Source organism: Eubalaena glacialis, chromosome 4, assembly GCF_028564815.1.
Source record: "Eubalaena glacialis isolate mEubGla1 chromosome 4, mEubGla1.1.hap2.+ XY, whole genome shotgun sequence".
Classification (NCBI taxonomy): domain Eukaryota; kingdom Metazoa; phylum Chordata; class Mammalia; order Artiodactyla; family Balaenidae; genus Eubalaena; species Eubalaena glacialis.
Window position 1 is genome coordinate 170,979,172 of NC_083719.1, and position 20,194 is coordinate 170,999,365.

At 49.7% G+C, this 20,194-nt stretch overlaps 2 protein-coding genes across 2 annotated transcripts in view; one reads left to right on the forward strand and one right to left on the reverse strand.

Annotated features, from left to right (window-relative positions):
- Positions 1–20,194, reverse strand: part of LOC133090238 (cytochrome P450 4F2-like) — a 96,237-nt gene that overhangs the window by 27,099 nt on the left and 48,944 nt on the right.
- On the forward strand, positions 5,977–20,119 carry LOC133090237 (cytochrome P450 4F2-like). The gene is made up of 12 exons (XM_061188577.1): positions 5,977–6,174; positions 8,068–8,212; positions 11,010–11,063; positions 11,157–11,284; positions 13,973–14,094; positions 14,882–15,152; positions 16,198–16,264; positions 16,447–16,576; positions 18,929–19,062; positions 19,160–19,224; positions 19,378–19,460; positions 19,868–20,119. The coding sequence occupies exons 1-12, from the start codon at positions 5,977–5,979 to the stop codon at positions 20,043–20,045; spliced, it is 1,575 nt and encodes a 524-aa protein (XP_061044560.1). The 3' UTR covers positions 20,046–20,119.

The following is a 20,194-nucleotide window of genomic DNA, read 5'->3' on the forward strand; positions in this document are numbered from 1 at the left end:
TGGGTGCATGTAACTGTGCTTGTGTGTGGCTGTGTGCACACTGTGTGTGTGTGTATGTGATTGTGTATACAATTGTGTGCATGTGTATCTGTGTGTGTATGTGTTTAAGGGTGTAAATATATGTGTCTTGAAGTCACTGAACCACTGTAACGGTCTGCACCAGGCTGTGTTCCTGAAAACAACTGCTGTGGAAGGCTCCTGCCTCTGTCCCCAGACCTCAGCTGTGCAGTGCAGGCAGGGCATTCTGGAGAAATAATGCCTTTGGAAGCAGCCCTGACTAAGGACTTGTGGGTGTATGTTCTCTGCTGTCCCCCAGAGGGACTGAGCCCCAGGTGCCACAGTGTGAGCTTTCTGGCTAAAGTACCCTTTACCTGCTGACTTCCCTTCCCAGCCTCACTTCCACAGTGCCCTACTGGCATTTCCTGGGATTATTTCCCAAGGAAACAACTTGCAGTTGAATTCTTGCTTCAGGGTCACCTCCAAATAAAGTATTTGCACTTGAATCCTTGCATGAGGATCTACTTCCAGAGGATGCAAACTAAGACACACATAGGCTCGCTCCTCCAATCCCCAAGGGTCTGTTATTATTCCCTTTTTACAGAAGAGGAATGTGAGGCTCAGAGAGGGCAATTTACTTGCACAAGGTCACACAGCTGGAGAGTGGCAAAGCCTAACGTTGACAAGGAGCCCTCTGATCCCAAGCCGGTGATTGCTACCTTCTAGGGAGCCTCTTCCCTGATAAGGTCAGAGGGAATGAATAGGGGATGTTCATAGCCTGCAAGATTGCTGATGTGTATGCTAGTGCGGCCTCACGCACACGGCTGGTGCCCATGTCCTCATACTGTCATAAAATAATGGCAGTTATTCATATTGGTGCTGACTCTGAGCCATGGAGTCTTGTTAACACTTTACTCATTTCAATTCATTTGATTTTCACAACTACCTTGTCATTACCCTCAATTTTCAGGCAAGAAAACTGAGGTACAGAAAGATAAAGAGACATGCCCAAATTTACTCAGCTGGTCCTGATTTGAACCCTGGCACCTGGAGTCCTTGTTCTTAACCACGATGCCCTCTGGCTTCTCACAATTCGTATGTATTGAGTCCTGCTGCCCATCAGGCATGGCACTAAGCATGGTACTATGTACGACACTAAGCATTTTTCCTTTTGAAAATATAATTTGTAATTACAGAGATTAGCAATTATAATAGAAAATGCTTTGCAGGCTCCATCTAAGAAAAGGAAACAATTGGTTACATGTAAACATTTCACAGAACCATTCTTCCTCCTACTCTGCCCTCCCATTCCAGAAAAATTTTTCAGCTTTTTCTGTGCCTACACAAACATCGACACTCACATAACTGGGTTGCTGAGGTGTCCCATCCCTCTGCAGAATGTAATAGTCGGGTCCTGGCAGAGACCTCGGATGGGCTACATGAGAGTGGCTTTAAGTAGGAGCCATTTACAATGTGCAGGTTTTGTAAACAAGAAATGTTGCTTGCCATCTAGTTCTACAAGGATTAAGGCATTAGCCATTGTAGTTGCCAATTCAGGACAGACACCAGGATGAGGTACTCTGTACATTGGGAAAACAGGCTTTTAGATAGATATATTTAGGAAAAAATTTATGAGCCAGAATTCTTGCACCTTCCCATGCTTAGAAAAGTACTAAAATTATTAACTGAGAAATCTGTTCCTCATGACGACTAGCAGTGACCATCTACCATGATGTATATTGGATTGCACATACCCCTTATCTAAAATCACAGACAACTGAGCCAAGGGAAGCCATCAAGGCTAGTGTAGCCCCCTGGGGGCTAGCATCAGCTGAGAGCTGACACCACCCCCAGGCCAGGTAGTAGCTGTTCCTGGAACCCAGAGAATTAGCTGAAGGTGAAAGCAGCAGTGGCCTTTGGCAGAGGATGGATGTCTGTCCTCTAATCCCCTCCGATTGCCTGCAGGTGCCTTCCACTGACCAAACATCATCTCCTTATCTGACTCGGGCTGCAGGTAGATGGCCAGACTCCTATTGTAACAGGGAAGAACAAACCTGACTCTACAGTGGATCTATTCTAACGTTTGTGCTCTGTTGCCTGTGCTTAGTCATGCTGGCTCTGCACCTTTGTAAAAGAATGTTGCCTATAGCCTGAAATATACACGATCCCCCTTTCTCAAGGCTCTGCCTCCCAGGGTTGACCTGGAAGTCTGTAACACTTTTCATTCATACAGAGATAAAGAGTTGCAGGACATAAAATAATATTTGCCTTGTTGGAGGTTTATAGAAACATTGTAACCAGACCTACAGGGACAGCTGCTGGAACAAAGGATTATCCCATCCATCCCGGGGATCTGGCCAGCACCAAGAAGTCTGCAACAACCGGCCACACCCCGCTCCCTTTCAGTATAAAAGAAGCCTGAATTCGAACTCCAGTATGATGGTTCTTTGGGACACTAGTCCACCATCTCCTTGGTCTGCTGGGTTTCAGAATAAAGTCTTTTCCTTGTCCCAGCACCTCATCTCTCGATTTATTGTCTTATTGTGCGGCAAGCAGTACAAGTTTGGATTCGGTCACATTGTTGTAGCCCCTTTTCTCAACCTGGGTCAGGGTCAGCTCCACAATGTCCCCGCAGATGGGGATTCATGAACCTCCGGTGCACCTGGCCAGTCCCTTTGCCCACTGACTAAGCAGACCCCTGAATGGGGAGCAAAATTCTGTCTCTCCCGTTTCAGGCTTTTTCCTCTCCTTTGGAGTGGTGTTCTTGGGGCCTCCCTCCATTGGTTTTTGGATGAGACCCCTCCTTTGCCCTCCACAGGGATGTTCTCTTTTGAGCCCCACCACAGTCCCTTCACTTCTCAGTGGAGGGGGTGGTCAGGCTACTTTTCAGAACTGGCATCACCCAATAGGTCCCATTTAGGGCAACTATCACAGGTCTTCCAGACCTTCCTGAAGTTTTCCTAGTGCCTTATTTTTTCCAAAACCAGCTCATTTGTTTTCCTGGTACCTCTGCCAAAACGTTGGCAGCCCCAGCTTACAAATCTGGCCTGGCTCAATGTGTCTTCATGGGCTGGTGAGATTTCCTGATCTTTATTATGGTAAGTGAAATGCAGCAACTGCTTCCTGCCTGAGGTCTGGCCAGACTTCACCATCCATGTGGTCTCCAGCATGGGTAGTTCCTGCTTCCCCCATGGATAGACAAGGAGGGAAATTGCCCCACTTTCTCTGTTTAATTCATCACCTTTGAGGAAGGAAGCAAGAATGACACATTTTTAAAGTCCATTTGTTTGCCCCACTTTGTGCTGGGTCTTTCCAGTGCTAGCCAGGCTTGGGGGGAGAGGGGTGGGGTGAGCTTTATTCACTCGCTACCCAATTCTCCACGTCCTTCAGGTTTCTGCTCAAAGGTTGTAACAAAGAACCTGACTCCATATTGGATCTACTCCATTATCTCTATATAACCTCTATGCTCTGTTGCCTGTGCTTGGTCCTGCTGGCCCTGCACCTTCATAAAAGAATGTTGCCTGTAGCCTGAGCTATACATGATAGCCCTTTCTCAAGGCTCTGCTTCCCAGGCTTGACCTTTAAAGGTATAACACTTTTCATTCATATAGAAATAAAAAGTTGTGGCACAAAGAATAACGTTTGTCTTGTTGGAGGATTACAGGAGCAATGTGACTGGACCTCCTGGAGAGCTGCAAGAACAAAGGATTCCAGCACCAAGAAGCTTACAGCAACCAGTCACACAGACCCTCACCCCACTTTTAGTATAAAAGAAGCCTGAATTCTAACTCAGGTAAGATGGTTCTTTGGGACACTAGTCCACCAACTTCTTGGTCTGCTGACTTTCCAAATAAGGTCACCATTCCTTACCCCAGCAGCTCATCTCTCAATTCATTAAACTTTTTTGTGTGGAGCAGTACAAGCTTGGACTCAGTCACAAGGCCACCTCCTCAGGGAGGCCCTCCCTGGTTGCCCTGTCCAAAACAGTCCCCTTGGTCACTTTCTATTCTGTCTCAGGCTGTTAATTTCCTTCATTACTGCCACTATCTGACCCTGTCTTATTTCCTGATGGCTTCCCCCATCATACATGAGCACCACAATCCAGAGACCTTGTCTGTCTTGTTCCTCCAATGTCCTGGGTCCAAGCACTGTGCCTGGTACAGAGTAGGTGTTCAAGTACAGTTTGTTGTTGAGGAGTGAACTACCTGAGAGATAGAAATCCATCTCTCCATTTACAGAAGAGGACATGAGGCTTAGAGAGGGCAAGTGACTAGCCCATCACATAACCATCAGGTAGCAGAGCTTGGATTTGAACTCAGTTCTGCTGATCCAGAACTTGATCCTTTCCAACAGCCCAGGAAGGAAAGATGAAACGCCAGCCAGCAGGCAGCCTGCATGCTTGTTTTAGAGACCTCACGTTGAATCCTGGGAGGTATAGTAGGTACACGTTATGTAAGCACCTGACAGTAAGCATATTTACATAGAGCATGCAGCACACAGTTGGTGCACTTTACATAGAGTACCTGGCACATAGTAGGTATGCTTTATGTAGAGCACCTGACAAATAGTAGGCACACTTTATGTAGAATATCTGACACACTGAGGGGTGCTTTTTGAGGTGCCCAGCCCAGAGTAGGCACTCTTTGCATATAGCTCTCTTCACAGAATAGGGATACTTTATGTGGCGTACTGGCACAGAGTAACACAAGTGCTAGTTGCCAACACTTTTCCTTCATTCCATCTTTCTGAGAGCTCCTGATCCTTACCATCTTCCTGCAGAACCCTCCTTGGTCCCCCTCTCAGGCTCTCATCCAGCAACCCATTTCCCAGATGGGAAGGCTGAGCCCAGAGAAGTTCGGCACAGCCCACAGTCACCGTGAGGATGCCCACTCAGGATGTCCCAGCTCTGCCCTCCCCTGTCTGGATCCTGTTCTCTCTCAGCCCCTTGCAGCCTTACCCCTCGTTCCTCCAGGTGCCCTCTTCTAGCTGAGGACACTTTATCCCCTGAATCTGACGCAGGTAATCCCCAGCCAGGCTGGGTTCTCAGTTCCTGCTCCCAGCAATCATGTCTCCACTCAGGCCCTGGGCTGCCTGGAGGCAGGACTTGAACTCCTGCCAAGCTGCGTGCCCCGGAGGCCAGAGGCTTCACGTCTCTGAGCTTCCTGATTCTGTGCTGAGAAATGGTGCAGACACCCTCCCGGCCCACGCATGGAGAAGAGCCCCAGAGATGTTTGCCCTGCTCACCTGGCACCTGAATGTTCATGCTTTTACCTGCTGCACCCTGGCCTTCGAAGGGCAGGGCTGGCTGTGAACTTGGGGTCCAGAGTCACCTTTGCCCGCACCCCAACTTGCCCATGTAGGACGTGCTGAGTCCTGAGGATCCAGTGTCCACACAGTGTGATGCTGAGCTGGTTCACAGGCTGCTCTAATAACACTGTAACCCCTTCCCTCCACCCTCTATTTGGGCAGCTGCCAGGTGGGGAGGAGGTAAGCAGGCTGCAAGGATTGGCTGGCTTAGCCCGGCCCCTGGCAGCTTCCTCTAGGTCAGGGGCCAGACAAAGCCTTCCCCAGAGGAGGGGAGAGGGAGTTGTGTGGGACAAGCCACTCCTGACAGAAGGTGCCAAGCTGGGGGTCTAAAGGCTGGGGGTCCTGGCCCGGGGTGGGGAAGGCCACTGCTCCAGGCAGGGTGGCTCCAGGGGATGAGCTGGCCTGGGAGATGAGTGGATACTAGTTAGTTACTAACTCCTCTGTCTGTCTCTCTCTCTCTCTTCCTCTGGATTTCTCTCGGTCTCCCTCCCCTCTCTGAGCCCCTGTCTGCCCACCTCTGAGCCCTTCTTGCCCTGTCCCCAGCACTCACCATCCCTGCCCCTCACTCCCTTGTTCCTGTCCCTCTGTTTGTCTCTGCCTCACAGCTCACCATCATCGCCCCCCGTTCCTTCATCCTCAGGAGCTCACCCTCCACCCCATCTGCCCCGCAGGATGCTGCAACTGAGCCTCTCCTGGCTGGGACTCGGGCCGGTGGCAGCCTCCCCATGGCTGCTCCTGCTACTGGTCGGGGCTTCCTGGCTGCTGGCCCGCATCCTGGCCTGGACCTACACCTCCTACAACAACTCTCGCCGCCTCCAATGTTTCCCGCAGCCCCCAAAACGCAACTGGTTCTTGGGTCACCTGGGCCTGGTGAGTGTGGGCAGCAGGATGAGTCTGGAGCATCAGGGTGGATGGACTTCCTGCAGGGTCAGGAATGGGGCTCAGGGTTTGGGCTATGATCTAGGACAGCAGAGAAGCCAGAGAGGATGAGAAGCCCCCTTTTTCCTCACTCCTTCATTCCTCTGCTCTGCCATCGAGGCCTTCCCCACATCCTGTCCTTCTATCCCTAGCCTGCTTTGGGGTCCATTTCCTGCATGTCTTCCACACATTAGCGCATCTCATCAGGTGCGCTGTCCAGGGTCTGCTCTGCATGTGGCCCATTTCCTTGTGTCTTATTCTGGGCTACATCTTCCCCACAGGAAATAGCTATCACCTCCCCATTCCCACCTACAGGTGCACAGCTACCCACCCCCTCCCCTCTCCAGGACACCTCCCTCTAATCTCTTACTCCCTTCCCCCCGCTCCCGCCAAGATGTCCCAATGGGCGCCTTGACCAATCTGGATAAAGTTGGCCACTCACTTCCTCTTTCAGAAGCCTTCTTACACTTCCCCATCCTCCACGCCTGCCTACCTTGTGCCCCAGACTTTGACCTTTGACTTGGCCCCGCTCATGATTAATTAAACAGTTAATTGTCCAATTACTTATTAACCATCTTTCCAATTTGATGACAATTCAGGGGAGCAGACACTACAGTGCCCAGTCCAGGGCCGGCACACAGTAGGCATGCAAAATAAATGTTTGATGACCAAGGTGAGGAACTTGCCATCACCCCCTCAGTCGAGGTCAAAGGGATGGGTGTCCTCCTGCTGTCTCCCAGAGAGCTTTCCTTCCCTGCCTGGGAGGAGAACTACAGCTTGGCGGGGGACTTGCTGCAATCACGGTTCATGAAGGCAAAGTTCAGAACAGGGGCATTCCGAAGTTCACCGTGAAGATGAGATTCACGGGGCTGAGATTCTAGGTCTTGGAATGGTTTCAGGACATCCTGGAAGCAGCAGGAATGTTACAAAGTTGCTGCAGTTCTGCCTTCCCCTCCAAGGGCTTGTCTGTGAGGGGCCTGTCTTGGTCACTTTTCCTTCCTCCAGCCCCTCGTGCTGTGTGACCTTGGCTGAGTCACTCTCCCTCTCCGGACCAATCTCATCTAGTGCTTTGAATCCTCACCTCAAGGTCCTTGGGGAGACAGGAGCAAGTCACAAAGGTGCAAATGATTTATGTTCACTTGTCTAGAGCACCTGGGGGTATTTGTCAGGTTTGAATGGGGCATCCTGGGGAGAGGATGCTTCACCAGGAGGCAACCCACACTTCTTCCCCTTTGGGGGCATATGGTCTCAGTTTCTTCATTTGTAAATGGCACAATTGAAAGGCATGCCCATAGCTTGCAGAGAGATAGACACACAGGATGCACTCTGCACAGAGCATGGTCAGCAGAGGGGGTTCAGAGGGCAGAATTGCTATCTTGATTGATGGGTAGAATTCACGACCGTCCCTTGGGGTTGGCCAGGGCTGGAAGTTCCCAGGTCTGCAGACCCTTTACCATGCAAGGAACCAGAGGCCATGTGGACCAGCCAGAATATGAAAGGATGTGGGACCAAACCCCAGTCCACAAGTCCTGAGGCCACCCTGCTACCCACAAACCTCACCACTGGGGATCTCCTCCTGTGGTCGCCCCTGGGGCTGGGACCACTCCCAGGAAAAGAAAAATTTGTCTTTTCAAGCCAAGGCCACCCTCCCTGTGGGCAGAGAGCGTGTCTTCTCCCTGTGCCCTGGGATACACTCTGGGGACATGAAGAGGCCCACAGGACCCTCCTGCCCCCAGAGAGAAGGAGCAGGAGGAAGCAGAGATTCCCTCCATCTGTGCAGAATCCCACACACTGTCCACTGCAGCGGTTCCTTCTGGGGATTGATGGCCCTTACCTTGCTTGCAGGTCCCCCCCACGGAGCAGGGCTTGAGGGGCTTAACTCAGCTGGTGGCCAACTACCCCCAGGGATACATGATCTGGATGGGCCCTATCACCCCCCTGGTCATTTTCTGCCATCCTGACATGATCCGGAATGTTGCCAATGCCTCAGGTACCCATGCAGAGCTTGTGGTGGTGGTGCCATGACACATCTGAGGACTTCCAGCCCCTCCCTGCCAAGCTTCTATGTGGCCCCTACAGGACCCCGGCCCTTCCTCCCCTCTTCTCTCTCAGCCATCTTCCTCTTTCCTTCAAGTATTCACCAGCCCCCATCTCAGTGCCTCCTTCCTCCTCTCACGGCCGTCTGCAGCCCACCCTGGTGTCCTGGGTGAAGGACACCCCCAATCTTGAGGACACAGGTCTGGACAGAGAGATCCCTGACCTGGTGTGGTCAGGAATTGGCCAGAGGGAGATGGGCTGTGGCACCCCAGAGGAGAAGCAAGGTATTCTGCTGGGGCATCCCGGAAGGCTTCCTGGGGGAGGAGTTGCTGGAACTGTGTCTGGATCGATGAGCAGACATTTTTTAAAGCAGAGGGTAAAGTGGTGCAGTGGGAATCCATAGCATCCCAGGCCCCCTGCCAGGCCTGCCCTCAGTCCCACCCATCCCCAGGCCCAGAGCAATGAAGACTCGGGGCTGGTGGAAGATCTGGGCTGCTATTTCCATGACATTCACCTCTCTGGTGGGTCAGTTTCTTTGACTCTATCCTGCAGCTCGACCACTTCTAGTTCAGTGCCCTCCTTCTCCAGTCCCCAGGAATCTCCCTGAGGAGACTCCACCGCACCCTGTCTCCCTTCTCTTGTCCCCTGTTCCTCCCATCCCCAGACAGACCTGGCAAGCAGAGGAATGAACAGGCAGCAACTGACAGAGACCTTGGTTGAAACACCAGAATGCTCGGTGACTCTGGGAAGGTCCCTGGCTCTCTCTGGCTGCTGAAGTCTCTTTCAGCTGTTAGTGGTGGAAATGCAACCCTGTATGTTCTAAGGAAAGAAAGCGAATCAATTGATAGTAAAGTCCAAGGAGGGTGTCTTCAGGCCCAGCTGGATCCAGGTCTTAAACAATGTCATCAGAAATCTGTCTACATCTTTCAGTTCTGTGTTCATCTGTGATGGCTTCACTCTCATAATGGTAAAGATGAATGCCAGAAGCTCAACCCCCATGGAAAAGTGACCTCATTCACAACATTTCCAGGAAAAGATACAGGATTCCCTTTAATTTCCCTTGCCTGGGTCATAGGACCAATCTCTGTGTCCCTGAGACTCTGAGTGCCCTGTCTGGGAAGCATAGGGTCCTCTGAGCTATTGTTTTGGGACTCAGAGCAGCTGGATGGTTAAGAACTCAGGCCCTGGATTCAGACAGACCTGGGCTGGAGTCTCAGGCTTAGTGTCTGGAAGACTGTTGGCAAGTGACTTCATCATTCAGAGCCTCAGTTTCCATACCTGGAATATGAGGATGGAAGAGAAGTCAGGTGAACATGGTATTTGGGATCCAGAGAGGGAAAAACCCTTTCTATCCTTGCACCTGAGGGACCCCAGTTGTCATGTATAGAGGGTGTGGGGAGGGAGCCCAGGAGGAGGCTGAGGACAGACGAGCAGCTGCTGAAGATGATTCATGGGTTCAGGTCTGGATCCCTTCCTTGCAAGTCCTTCCCTCTGGCAGCCTGGAAGAGTGTGAATTGGGTCATTTTTGTGCCTGTCCAGATTCAGAGCTCGGAGGAAGGTCTCCTGTACACACAGGGCCTGGCCAGCACCTATGGAATGTGTGCCGTTGGTGGTTGGATCCTGGCATGTGGTCACCCGCATCTTCCACCCCACCTGCATCAAGCCTGTGCTCTTTGCTCCAGGTAGACACCTCCCTGCCCACAGCTTGCCCACTGCCATGGTCTCTGTGTTGCCTCCAGGTGGGCATGTGACCAGAGTGCAGACAGAAGGGGCTGTGGCAGAGATGCCACTGCCTCTCTCTCACCGGGACTCCCACCTGCCTGACCTGTGGTCATGTCTGTGCAATGTCTGCTGCATGGCCACGTCTGGTCACGTATGTTTCTACCTGGATTCTGGTTACAGCTGGTGTATGTTATACCTGGTGACACCTTGTATATGTTTATACCTGAGCTCAAATGGAGATGGTCTCAGTCATGTCTGGGGCTCAGCTGTGGCCAAGGACATCTGAGGCATCTTTCAGTCTCTGGTTCTTGCGTGAGATGCCATTAGAGATTGTCTGGTTCTCCTGCTGGTCACGTCTGGGCCACATTTGGAGTTTGTCTGAGGTCTGGGACTCAGGGTCACTCTGAGAAATGCCTGAGACCTTATGTGAGTCGTGTCTGATGCAGGTCTTAGAGTATGTCTTGGTCTTGCCTGTTTCAGGTCTGTGATATAAGTGTATTAAGTCCTGTCTGGGGCCCATCTGGGGCACATTGAGGTCATGTCAGATTGTCTTCAGGTCCATGGCAGAGCATGTCTTGTCATGTCAGGTTGTGTTGTGCATGTTGGGGCCTTGTCAGGACATGTTAACACATGGGACCCTGTCAGATGTCTCAGGAGAGGTCAGAGTGCTGGGGCAGATGTAATGTCCTAGGTCCCTGTAAAGGCATTTTGTAAAGTGCTGGGCTATGCTTCGGTGTTTATAAGGTGCCATGTCAAGGCATGTTGGGGTATGTTGTGTCATGTTGGGGTGTGTCTAAGCATGTAGAGTTGTGTCTACGGGCTCTGTCTTTACTGTATTCTGTGCTGCAGCCTGGTCTGTTCCACCCTCCCTTCCCCCTCTCCTCCCAGTTTCCTGTGCTCTTGGCCCCATTCCTGCTATGCTGGGCTTGGAGGGGGAACGCAGATTCCTGACTGGGAGCCGCCACCCCCCACCAAAAGTCCCTCCCCTTCCCTTCTTCCTGGCCCCTGATGGTTCTCATTCATGTCAGCCACCGTCGCACCCAAGGACGTGCACTTCTATGACTTTCTGAAGCCCTGGCTGGGTGAGTAACTGTTAGTGAAGGGGGTTGGGGACAACCTTGGGGGCCCAGGGGAAGGTGCTGCCCTTGCCCACTCCCTGTGGCTGTCTCTGCTAGGGGATGGGCTCCTGCTGAGTGCCGGTGACAAGTGGAGCAGCCACCGTCGCATGCTGACACCTGCCTTCCACTTCAACATCCTGAAGCCCTACATGAAGATTTTCACCAAGAGTGCAGACATCATGCATGTGAGTATCTTGAACCCAGGGTTCCAGCTAGAGTCTTGGGGACAATAGGGACTCAGAAACATCTTGTCTGTAATTCTGGCTCTTCTGGGTGGCTTGGGCCATTGTTCTTTCCTTCTGAGCCTCAATTTCCTTGGCTATAAAATGAGTATAATGTGATCCCTGCTTTGCAGGGTGGTCGAGATAACATAATGGAGCCATGTCCCTGGCACACGGTAGGTGCTAAGAAGGTGATAGTTTCTATTTTACCTTCACAGAAACCATGGAATCTTGAGACATGTTTGATGATAATGATGAATATCATGTAGTAGTTATTCCTGAGTAACAAATCACTTCAAAACAATAAGGGTTTAGTATTGACAGCAAGTCTGTGAGTCAGTTGGCTGGTTCCTCTAAATGTAGATGGGGTCACTCACATATCTGTAATCAGCTGTGGGTCAGATAGTGTTGGGCTGCACCCCACAAGCCTGCAGCCTCAAGACTGAAGAAAGAGCTGGAGTCAGTAACAGAGACATCAGTGGTTTAATGGACAGGGGCATCTTACATGTCTGAAGCAAGGTCCTGGAGTGACACCCCCCATGTGTGGCCGACAGCGGGAAGGACATGGCGGCAGTCTTCCTATGGGGGTGCATGGGTGGGAGGTTACCAGTTGTAGGGGAATTGACGTCAGGTTGGCTCATAAGTTACCAAGGAAACCAGCAGAGGAGCATACCCTTCACTACCCCTTTGATAAGCTATCATGGTGGAGATGTTTTGATCTAAATATTAGAACAATCACTATCTGGGGCTGGGGGCAAGTATATAGGCAGTTACTGATTAGGCTCTATGATTAAGAGGGAAGGTCAGCCATGTGAATAGGGTGTAGGTGAAACAAGGACTGGTCAAGCAAGGGATGTACAGAGAACAAGAGGACAACTATCCTGGGTGGCCTGACCATACAGATACAAAGCATTGCTGATCTGGGGTCAGTCCTCTCACATGTTTGGAGCTTGGTTGGCTGCAAGCTGATCTAGGATGACCTCAGCTAGGGCAACTAGACTTCCTTTCATGTGATTCTCTCCCTTCAGAAGACATCTCAGGTTGGTTCAAATGGCAGAGGCAGGGTTTGAAAAGACTGAGAGGAAGCTGCAGTGCCCGTGACATCTAGGTTTGGGATGATCACCTCATTTTTTCACCATAGTCTGTTGGCCAAAACAAGTCCAAGGCCAGCTCAGAATCGAAGGATGGTGAAATAGGCTCCACCTCCTAATAGAAGTTACTGAAAAAATACATTGCAAAAGGTTTGGATATATGCATGGGAATGGAGTAGTGGACGTAAGAATTTTGTGAAGTGCCTCGGATTTTTCCATACCTGCAAGCTGACAAGGGAACTTGTTACTGTTTTGTGGATTCTGCCAGAAGTCATGAGACTCCTGGCTTAGAGACAAAGGACAGTTTATTACTCTAGGCACAGAAAACAGCCTGTGCTTCTTGTTGGTTTGCATTCTTCTTCCAAGTCACCAGATACCCTGAGGATGACACAGGTGGGCTTCAATAGATGCCTGCTCATATAGTATGTTGTATTACAAGGGAAGGAGCCCTAGGTTTAGGGACTCTATGACTTTTCTAGCAATTAGAAGCAAGCCTGGTATTTGTCCAGGGGGAGACATTGAAACAGGAGGGAAGGGGCAGGGCACAACCTTTAAACGAATGACATAGCCAGAGGACATGACATAAACTGATTAGAACCAAATAGATCCAAGATGGCGGACGAGTCGACTTCCACTAGACCTTGAGCCTCAATATACGCTCATTGTAACACATCAGCTCGCTAAATGACACACCCACAAGTGCCATGACAGTTCGAAGCCTGACCATAAAGGTCAAAAAGTGAGCAGTAGCCCAATTTCTGGAAATCCCCACCCCTTCCCCAAAATAGCTGGAATACTCCTCCCACTCATTAGCCTATGAAATTACCCACCCCTAAAAAAACTGACAACCCAATACCCTGGGGCTGCTCTCACCTTCTGAGATGGCCCACACTCTGTCTGTGGAATGTGTTTCTCCCTAAATAAATCCTCTTCTTACCTATCAATCACTTTGCCTCTCACTGAATTCTTTCTGCAATGAGACATCAAGAACCTGAGCTTCATTAAGTCCTGAGACCAAGTGTGTGATTTCAGTTAAAAGACCATGGGTTCAAGTCTCAATGTGGGTTACAAGGTTTCAACATTACCTCACTCCTCAAGGTTGTTTGCTACAAACACAACTCTGAGAAATGGCCCAGGTAAAGAATATCAGTGTCTTGCAATTTTTTGGCATACCCAGCAAAAAAGTGCAGGGGTACTCAGGGCCCATGGAGGACTACCTCTCTCAACATAGGGGACATTTTCCTAATCAATTTATAACAATGAAGATGATGGAAGCTAACATTTGTTGAGCACTTACTTTATGCAATAAGTTGACCAAGGGCACAAAGAGTATAGCGGGCAGAACCAGGATTTAAAAACCCAGATCTCCTGACTCTCAGCCATGGTGACTTCATGTCCTAATAGTAACAGCTTTCACACCTACCCAAGTCTGGTCCTCCCTGGGGTTGTGTGCCTGGGCCCAGGAGTCAGAATCTGGGGGAGTGCATCTTGGTGTTTAGGGGTTAGGGAGGGGTCAGGGGAGTCAGTTCCCAGCCACAGCTCTGTCCCCTTCTTTGTCCAGGCCAAGTGGCAGCACCTGGTCACAGAGGGCCACACCCATCTGGACATGTTTGAACACATCAGCCTCATGACCCTGGACAGTCTGCAGAAATGCGTCTTCAGTTTCGACAGCAATTGCCAGGAGTGAGTCTCAGCCCAGGGCCCAGGAATATGAGCCATACACCCAAGGGAGTAGATGGGGGAGGGAGGACTGACCAGGGCTATCAGAAGGGCCTTCCTGGAGGAGGTGGGTCAGAGCTGGACATTGAAGGACAGGGAAAGGGAAAGAAAAGGAGCTAACCTTTCAGGTAGGTAGAACTGTTTGATAAAGGCCAGGAGGGTAGGATGAGCAAAGTGTGTGCAACAGTGAGGAGACACCTTGAAAATAGGTTTGGAGGAGTGGGCAGGGTTATGTCTTAAGGACATTCTGAAGTCAGACACAGAGGATATAAACTTTATCTCAAGTTTCCTGGGAGCCAAGGAATGTGTTTGAGCATATGAGGGTCTTGGTTAAAGTTGAGCTTGGACATCTGACTTGATAGAAGACCAACTGTCATGTAGACACTGAATCTTGTTGACATTGGATGTAAGGAGAATAGGGAAGGGCTGGTCCGTTGACCAGCTAGCAGAGGATAAGTTCTGAGCCATGTGGACAGTTTGTGGAAGGAGAAGGGGCAGGTACTGGGTGAGAGACAGAGGAAAGAAGCATGATATCTAAGCTGTGCTCTGGGTGCCTGGGGCATGGAGGCAGCTCACAGAGATGGGATGTAGGAGAGAAGAGTCTGGAGAGTCTCATGTCCTGGCTCCTCCCCACACTGTATCTGTGGGCCATCTGTTCTTGGAGCCTCAGTTTCCTGGAGGGAGGTAGCTCGCGGCTTCTGGGCTTCAGGTGTTTTATGTTGTTGGCTTCCTTCATGCTCTCATCCTGCAGGAAGCCCAGTGAATATATTGCTGCCATCTTGGAGCTCAGTGCCCTAGTGGCAAAGCGGCACCAGCAGATCTTCCTGCACCTAGACCTCCTGTACTGCCTCACCCCCGATGGGCGGTGCTTCCGCAGGGCCTGCCGCCTGGTTCACGACTTCACAGATGTTGTCATCCAGGAGCGGCGGCGTACCCTCCTCAGTCAGGGCATTGATGACTTCCTCAAGGCCAAGGCTAAGGCCAAGACCTTGGACTTCATTGATGTGCTCCTGCTGACCAAGGTAGGCTCCTCTGGTATCTGAGTAGAAGTATTAGAATGGACCTCGATTTGATCAAAGAGCTTGGATGGGATGCAGAGGGTACTGGGGAGCCATGTGAGGTGCTTGAGGGAGGGATGGGTCAGGGATAAGTTTTAGAGATGACTGTGTGGAATCCCCCTGCAGGGGATTTCTGAGTCTGAAACTGTGAAGTCCTGAGATTTTACTCTACTTACAAGCTAATAAGTTAGTCTACCACAGAGGCAGACTGTATATATACATGTATGTATATATACAAAACTCTGGATCAGAGCAGCCCATTTATTACTTATAGCAATAACAGTAGCCAGAGTAGAATTGTAGCTATGGTTCCCCATTCCTAAATTTCTCTGAGGGCTCCATAATGTTTTACCTATACATGCAGCCATGCTTGCATTGCAGGATAAGTACCTCCAGATTTCGAACTTTAGAACTTATACAGGACATCTGCCCCTTCTTCCCTATGTGGGGGAAGGAGAGGGGGAGAGAGAAAGAGAGAGAGAGAGAGGAAAGGGAACAGGAGGGGAGGGGAGGGAAGGGGAGGAAGGGGAGAGGAGGGGAGGGGAGGAAGGGGAGGGGAGGGAAGAGAAGAGAAGAGATTGTTCTTGAACTTAAACAAATCCTCGTGGGAAAGAAGGCAAAGTCTATAGATTCTACAGGTTTATAACCCATTCCTTATTCCCAGGAGAGATAAGGAATCCCTGGATTTACTATCCTAACATATGAGCAAATGGCTTTGGGGCAATGCTCAAGCTATAGCTTCCAAGTCAAGTTGCCACTCAATCATCCTGTAACCCAGGTTGCATCATGTAGAGACATGAAAATATTTATAGATCATTGATTCCTTTCACCAGGGACAACACAGGAGGCAAAGAGGTCAAGAGGAGGCCTGTGGGGTGGGCCCTCGTGTGATAGCAAGCAAAGGGCTGTGGGGTGGGCTTGGGTTTCTGGATGGATGATGGAGGTTGAGATTGTCTCAGTTTAGGCTCAGGGGCCCTCAGTGATTCTGGGGATCTTGCTTTCTCTCCAGGATGAAGATGGGAAGGGATTATCAGACGAAGATATCCGAGCTGAAGCTGACACCTTCATGTTTGAGGGTGAGGGTCCCAGTGTGAGACTACAGAGGGGAAGGGGTCTCTCCCCCACCAAGGAACTTGGCGAGTGGACCCTAGATCACCCCATCACTCCCCATCCTCCCCATGGGCCTTACTGTGAGGGTGCTGTCCGCCTTCTGGTGCTGAAGTAGCCCAGAGACCCAAGCTTTTCTGATGCCCCTCAGGCCATGATACCACAGCCAGCGGCCTCTCCTGGGTCCTGTACAACCTTGCAAAGCACCCAGAATACCAGGAGCGCTGCCGGCAGGAGGTGCAAGAACTCCTGAGGGACCGTGAGCCTAAGGAGATTGAATGGTGAGTGCAGGTCCTCCTGGTCTTTTTCTGAGCCCCTCACATTGGCCTTGCACCCTGGCTGGGGAAGAGGGGAAATCTTTTTGTTGATTCTGTCATTATTGCTTAGTGGGAATAGGAGAAGATCCCAAAGGAAGGGTCTAGTACCCAGTATGTATAACAGGGGAAAGTTTGCAGGCTCTTGGGACAGAAAGACCTGGATTTCTGAGAGAATTAATGACAATGTGTGAGGGCTGATGATGCCACTTAACACATATTCAGTAAGTGAACTTCCTCTCCACTACCTTACTTTTCTCTCTGAATCACATGTTTTCAAACATCTTCATCCCTGAGTGTTTGCTGATCTCCTGCCCCCTAATTCTTCATATTATTTAGTCCAGGATTCACAGGGAACACCTGAGGACTAAAGTCATTCAACTCCTGTCCAGGAACAGTTGCATCTTCATCCATCCAGTTCCCATTTAGGAAACACTGCCAAACTGCCTTCCTATCCCCAATTCTATGCCATTTCCAATTCTTTCCAGCCCCATTCTGTGTCCTGAAGACTCAGGAAGGACCCAGACCCAGTCTTTGCCTTCCAGGAGCTCCCAGCCTGGTGAGGAATAGCCCCAGGTCAGGACACTCCCAGTGTACATGGGCAGTGCTGGGGTTTAGAGTAAGAGAGGGAAAGTCGAGGGTGGAAAAAAGTGCCTCAGCTGAGACCCTGAAAGATGATCAGTAGATATCTGGATGCATTTGAGATGCAGTTAGGTCAAAAAGACAGACGGGCAAAAATGAAGTGATGTGGGGAAGGGGAGAAAGAGACAGAGAAAGAGAAAGAGAGAGACAGAGAGAGAGAAATGAGTGAGGGAGGAGGTTTAATTGAACATATGATTGGCTTGTGGAAAACAGATTACATCATAATATTAACACACACTATCCCAGAGTGTGGAATGAATATCCATTTTGGTATATTCAAATAATCTTTAGGCTTTTAATAGAGTTTAAAATTTTAGTATAGAGATCTTATGCAGCTTTTGCTAAATTAACCCTTAGATACTCTTGTTGCTATGGTGAATCATCTAGTCTATCTGTACTGAGAAATATTTATAAGTTCATTTGGAATACATTCACATTTCTTGTTAATTTTAATCCAGATATTTTATATCATCATCATTTCTTTCATCTATTCTATTATTTCTAATACAAAAACTAATCATTTATGGATATAAATTTCTTGTGCAGTGAACATAGTAAATGCTAAATATGGAGTCCCATATCAATAGGAAAAATAAAGATCATTTAATAAAAACTTGGAACAACTGGAGAGCTACATGGAAAAAAGTTAATTCAACCTGCTGTTATGTCATAAGAAAATAACATCTACATGAATCAAAGATTTAAAATAAAAAATAAAGGAGTCTTAAAGGCTCTAGAGGAAACCATGGGAAATTATTTCATAGCTCCAGAATAGGAAAGGCCCTATTTTGGACACTGGGCCCAAGAGATGTACAAGAAGAGATTGATATGCTGTTACATGAAAAAGATACAGAGCAGTGTGTATAGTACATAGTATGCTACTATATATTTTTTTAATGCAAAAAAGTACCTCTGGAAGGATACATATAGAATAATCACTAGGCAAACTGTGAGGAGGGGAAATGAGTGCTGTTGGGCCATAGGGGTGGTGGTTTGTAGTTTTCCAATTTTGAACTAGTTAACTGTATCAACTATTAAGAATTTAAAACACCACACAAAATGAAGGGGATTAAAGAAAAATAATTCAGTCCCCTTACTGAAGCTTATCTTCGATGCTTGTAAAAGTTTTCCAGTGAATTCTCTTGTTTTCTAAGTATAAAATCACTATCTGCCAAAAATGACATATTTACCCCACATTTCAAATGGCATTACTCTCCTTTTTCCTCTAATTGCATTAGCTAGTATCTCTAGTGCTGTAATAAATAAGAGTCAACACTGAATCTGATCTTTTGTTTCTTACTCATTTGCCTTTTGATTTTGCTATCTTGCCGTAAAGAATATTTTATTTTTATAAGAATTTGTAAACGTTTTTATGGTTGGCTCTTCGATGTTTTGCTTAGAAAAACTTCTAAAAATATCTCACTAAATTTTGTCTGGTTCTTCTGTGATATTGCTTTTCTTTCTTTCTTTCTAAGAACCATTTTATTGAGGTATGATGGACAAAGAAAAAACTGTACATATCTAATGTATACAGCTTAATGTGTTTGGAGATATTTGATCCATCTGCAATTTTGTTATAGGGAGAGAGGATCTCATGGGACAGCAGGAGGGCTGGGGGTGGGGGGAGGCGATGTCTCTGTTTTTGCTCCCTGGATAATTGTCATGGGGATTCCTTAGGGACGATCTGGCCCAGTTGCCCTTCCTGACCATGTGCATCAAGGAGAGTCTGCGGTTGCACCCCCCCGTCACAGTCATCTCCCGCCGCTGTACCCAGGACACTGTGCTCCCAGATGGACGGGTCATCCCCAAAGGTGCCCACAATGACTAGGGGAGGAGGTTCCTGGTCAGAAAGAGGGGCCCAATCAGGTGGCTTGGACCTAGTCCTGACTGGCCCCTCCTCTCCCACAGGTGTTATCTGCCTCATCAGTATTTTCGGGACCCATCACAACCCATCAGTGTGGCCAGACCCTGAGGTGCTGCCTCACCCCCCCCCACCTCCCTCATCCTAGTCCACTCCCCTCGGAGGCCCTAGGGGAGGGCACAGGGTTCTGGCTTAGCAAATCAGACATCACCTCCCCCCATTATACAAACTTCTGCCAAGTAGCCCTGTCTTGCCTTGCCCCCAGGTCTATGACCCTTTCCGCTTTGACCCAGAAAACATCAAGCGGAGGTCACCTCTGGCTTTTATTCCCTTCTCCGCGGGGCCCAGGTGAGGACAGGGGGCGTCTGAGGTGGGGATGGAGTGGTGGGCGCAGAGGCCTGGGACTGAAATTCCAGCCTTGATGTTGGGGGCCAGGAAGAGGGAAAATTTCAGATGGTCAGAGTTTCCCTCCGCTCCATTGGACGTTATGGGTAAGGGTCTGGGGAATGGTGGTGGGCCCGAGGAGGGGTCCGAGGTGTGTTGAGAGCCCTGTTCCCCTGTCTGCTGATCTGAGTTCAGGACTGGAGTGTGGGCTAAGCTCTGGGGATGTGTAAGCCCACGTGGGGGTTCCAGGCACGGTTAGCCTCCTTCTCCATCCCTGTTGGTGGGGATGGGGGTTGTGGGCCAGATACCCGGTGCCGTGGGGCCCGGATGAGGGTTCCGGGCGCAGTCAGAGCTCCCGCTCTCGCCCACAGGAACTGCATCGGGCAGTCATTCGCCATGACAGAGATGAAGGTGGCGCTGGCGCTTACGCTGCTGCGCTTCCGTGTGCTGCCGGACAAGGAGGAGCCACGCCGGAAGCCGGAGCTGATCCTGCGTGCGGAGGGCGGACTTTGGTTGCATGTGGAGCCGCTGAGTGCAAGTCAGCAGTGACCCACCGCCGTCTGGCCTGCGATCCACCCTGACCCTAGACACCTCACTTTGCAGATTCCTAGAAATAAAACTGTGCTGTCATGTCTGCCCCAGTCTCATTGAGAGGGGCGCTTGGGGCCTGGGAGGATCCAGAGGGGTCTGAGTGGCTA

Bases quoted from the DNA above. Each gene is read 5' to 3' on its own strand.
- LOC133090237 (XM_061188577.1), top strand. From the start codon at position 5,977: ATGCTGCAACTGAGCCTCTCCTGGCTGGGACTCGGGCCGGTGGCAGCC. The intron at 11,285-13,972 runs GTGAGTATCTTG...TTCTTTGTCCAG, and splicing joins AGAGTGCAGACATCATGCAT to GCCAAGTGGCAGCACCTGGT. The intron at 16,577-18,928 runs GTGAGTGCAGGT...GGGATTCCTTAG, and splicing joins GAGCCTAAGGAGATTGAATG to GGACGATCTGGCCCAGTTGC.